The sequence below is a fragment of the Temnothorax curvispinosus genome, unplaced genomic scaffold, assembly GCF_003070985.1.
Source record: "Temnothorax curvispinosus isolate PA1 unplaced genomic scaffold, ASM307098v1 QBEX01012734.1, whole genome shotgun sequence".
Taxonomy (NCBI): Eukaryota; Metazoa; Arthropoda; class Insecta; order Hymenoptera; family Formicidae; genus Temnothorax; species Temnothorax curvispinosus.
The window spans coordinates 422,503-423,366 of NW_020222514.1; the positions used below are offsets into that span (position 1 = coordinate 422,503).

The 864-nt window shown below is 39.1% G+C and overlaps 1 protein-coding gene across 1 annotated transcript in view; it reads left to right on the plus strand.

Moving 5' to 3' along the window:
• Window positions 1–9: 9 nt before the first annotated feature.
• The window catches only part of LOC112462766 (U3 small nucleolar RNA-associated protein 18 homolog), a 1,967-nt gene continuing 1,112 nt past the window's right edge, over window positions 10–864 (plus strand). Inside the window, 3 exon segments of the mRNA XM_025028748.1 lie at window positions 10–253; window positions 330–590; window positions 666–864. The exon segment at window positions 666–864 is cut by the window's right edge and continues 240 nt beyond it. Of these exon segments, the coding sequence (XP_024884516.1) occupies window positions 102–253; window positions 330–590; window positions 666–864 (612 nt within the window). The 5' untranslated portion in view covers window positions 10–101.

Genomic DNA, 864 nt, shown 5'->3' on the forward strand with positions numbered 1-864 from the left:
CAGACGTTGGAAATAATAAAGTCCTAGAAAATAGCGGCTCTAAATCGTTAATTTCATAAATCATAATCCTCATTAAATTTGTTTTGCCGAATAGAGCGAAAATGGATAAGAAGACTCCGCGTGAAAAGGGTTTTAAACGTGACAGAGATGACGGCAAAGCTGAGAAGCGGTCGAAAGTATTGTACAATAGAAAATTCACGGCGCCTTTGAGAAAAAAGCGAAAAAATGAGTACGATCCTAAGGAAGAGGCTAGGTAAAAACGTTTGAAAAATGAGACGAGCGTGATAATCTTTTTGGCGCGAATGTTTAAAGGTATATTTAATTTGCAGGTTAGAGAAAATAGTCTTTGGCGATCCGAGCGATATCATAAATAACTTATTAAATAAGTCTGAGACGAAGGCAAAAGATGAAGCCGTTGATGTTTCCGAAACGATCGTAGACGATAGCAAGGATAATGAGAAGGACAGCGAGGACAGCGAAGTTGGCGAGGCTGAATCAGATCAGGATATTTCAATTTCAAGTCGTAACGATGATACGAAGTCCAAGGAGAAGAAAGCGGCATGGATAGACGAGGACGATTACAGTTACACGTAAGAAGAAATATTTTTTGATATATGTATTGTATATTTCTCCTTTATTGTACGGACTTCTATATTTTCCAACAGCGTAGATACAGCTCTGAATATGCAAAATCGCAAATTACCATGCGAGAGGCCAGAAAAATTGTATAGCACATATTTGAAGAACAGATACAAATTGTTCGTGGGCACGCCCAAGTGGGCTGAACTCGAAAGAAAGGATGAGGCTGATGACGACGACTTGGATAGCGATATCTTGAAGGTACTTTGGTGTCTTGGAATTCCT